The 875-nt window shown below is 63.0% G+C and overlaps 1 protein-coding gene across 1 annotated transcript in view; it reads right to left on the reverse strand.

The window, feature by feature from the left end:
• The window catches only part of LOC104276066 (coatomer subunit zeta-1-like), a gene marked incomplete at both ends in the record, with an annotated part of 1,180 nt that extends 408 nt beyond the window's left edge, over window positions 1-772 (reverse strand). The window contains 4 exons of the mRNA XM_009872232.1: window positions 1-36; window positions 301-378; window positions 555-610; window positions 681-772. Coding sequence (XP_009870534.1) covers window positions 1-36; window positions 301-378; window positions 555-610; window positions 681-772 — 262 coding nt within the window. The remainder of the gene's footprint in view (window positions 37-300; window positions 379-554; window positions 611-680) is intronic.
• Window positions 773-875: the final 103 nt, after the last annotated feature.

The following is an 875-nucleotide window of genomic DNA, read 5'->3' on the forward strand; positions in this document are numbered from 1 at the left end:
TGGATCACTTGCTGAGGGTCGGTCTCCAGGATCACCCTGCAGAGGGGCGCGGTGCTGGATCCCAACAGGATCCCCCAGCACGGCTCCCTCCCGATCCCGGCCATACCCCACCTGGTATCGCCCCGTGCCTCAGTTTCCCTCCCTGTGTGATGCCCTGGAGAAGGCTTGAGGAAGAGCTGCAGCAGTGGTGGCAAACCGGAGTGCCCAGCTCCCCCTTGGCACCCTGAGACAGGGGCCAACCCCTTCCCAGCACCCAGGAGGATGACGTCACTCCCTGTCCCCGCAACCCCCAGCGCTCACCCTCTGTCCACGATCTCATCTACAACCAGGAACGTTCCCTCCATGTTTTCCAGCAGCCAACGCTTCTCCACCTCCTTCCTGCAGGCAAACAGGTGGGAGACGTCACTGTGCCCATTCCTGGTCTGGGACCCCGACCCCCAGCACCCCAAAGCAATGCTGGCCCTGTCACACCCAGAGCATCTTACAAACTGCTGCCCTGTGACCTGCCTCAGTTTCCCCACCCAAAGAATGTGGGTTTGGGGCTGGGGACTCACCCCAGGAGGTGGCTGAGGGTGTCAAGGAGGCAGGTGAGCACAGCCGACAGCATCAGCTGTGGGAGAACGGGGGTGTCAGCGAGGCGGGGAGGGGTCTCGAGGGCTGCCCACCCCCCCGGAACCTACTTCATTCTCCTGGCAGCCCCCCACCACGTAGAAGAAGAGGTCAACGCTGCTCCTGTATATGACGGTGAGTCCTTCCAGACAGGTGATCTCACCTACACAGGTGGCACAGGGACATGTAGAGTCCACGGGACTGTGCTGGGGGCAAGGCTGCTGCTTCGAGCCGGCTGGCGCCCACCCCGGCGTGGAACCCTTTCC

This window comes from Apaloderma vittatum, unplaced genomic scaffold, assembly GCF_000703405.1.
Source record: "Apaloderma vittatum isolate BGI_N311 unplaced genomic scaffold, ASM70340v1 scaffold26326, whole genome shotgun sequence".
In the NCBI taxonomy this organism is placed as follows: Eukaryota; Metazoa; Chordata; class Aves; order Trogoniformes; family Trogonidae; genus Apaloderma; species Apaloderma vittatum.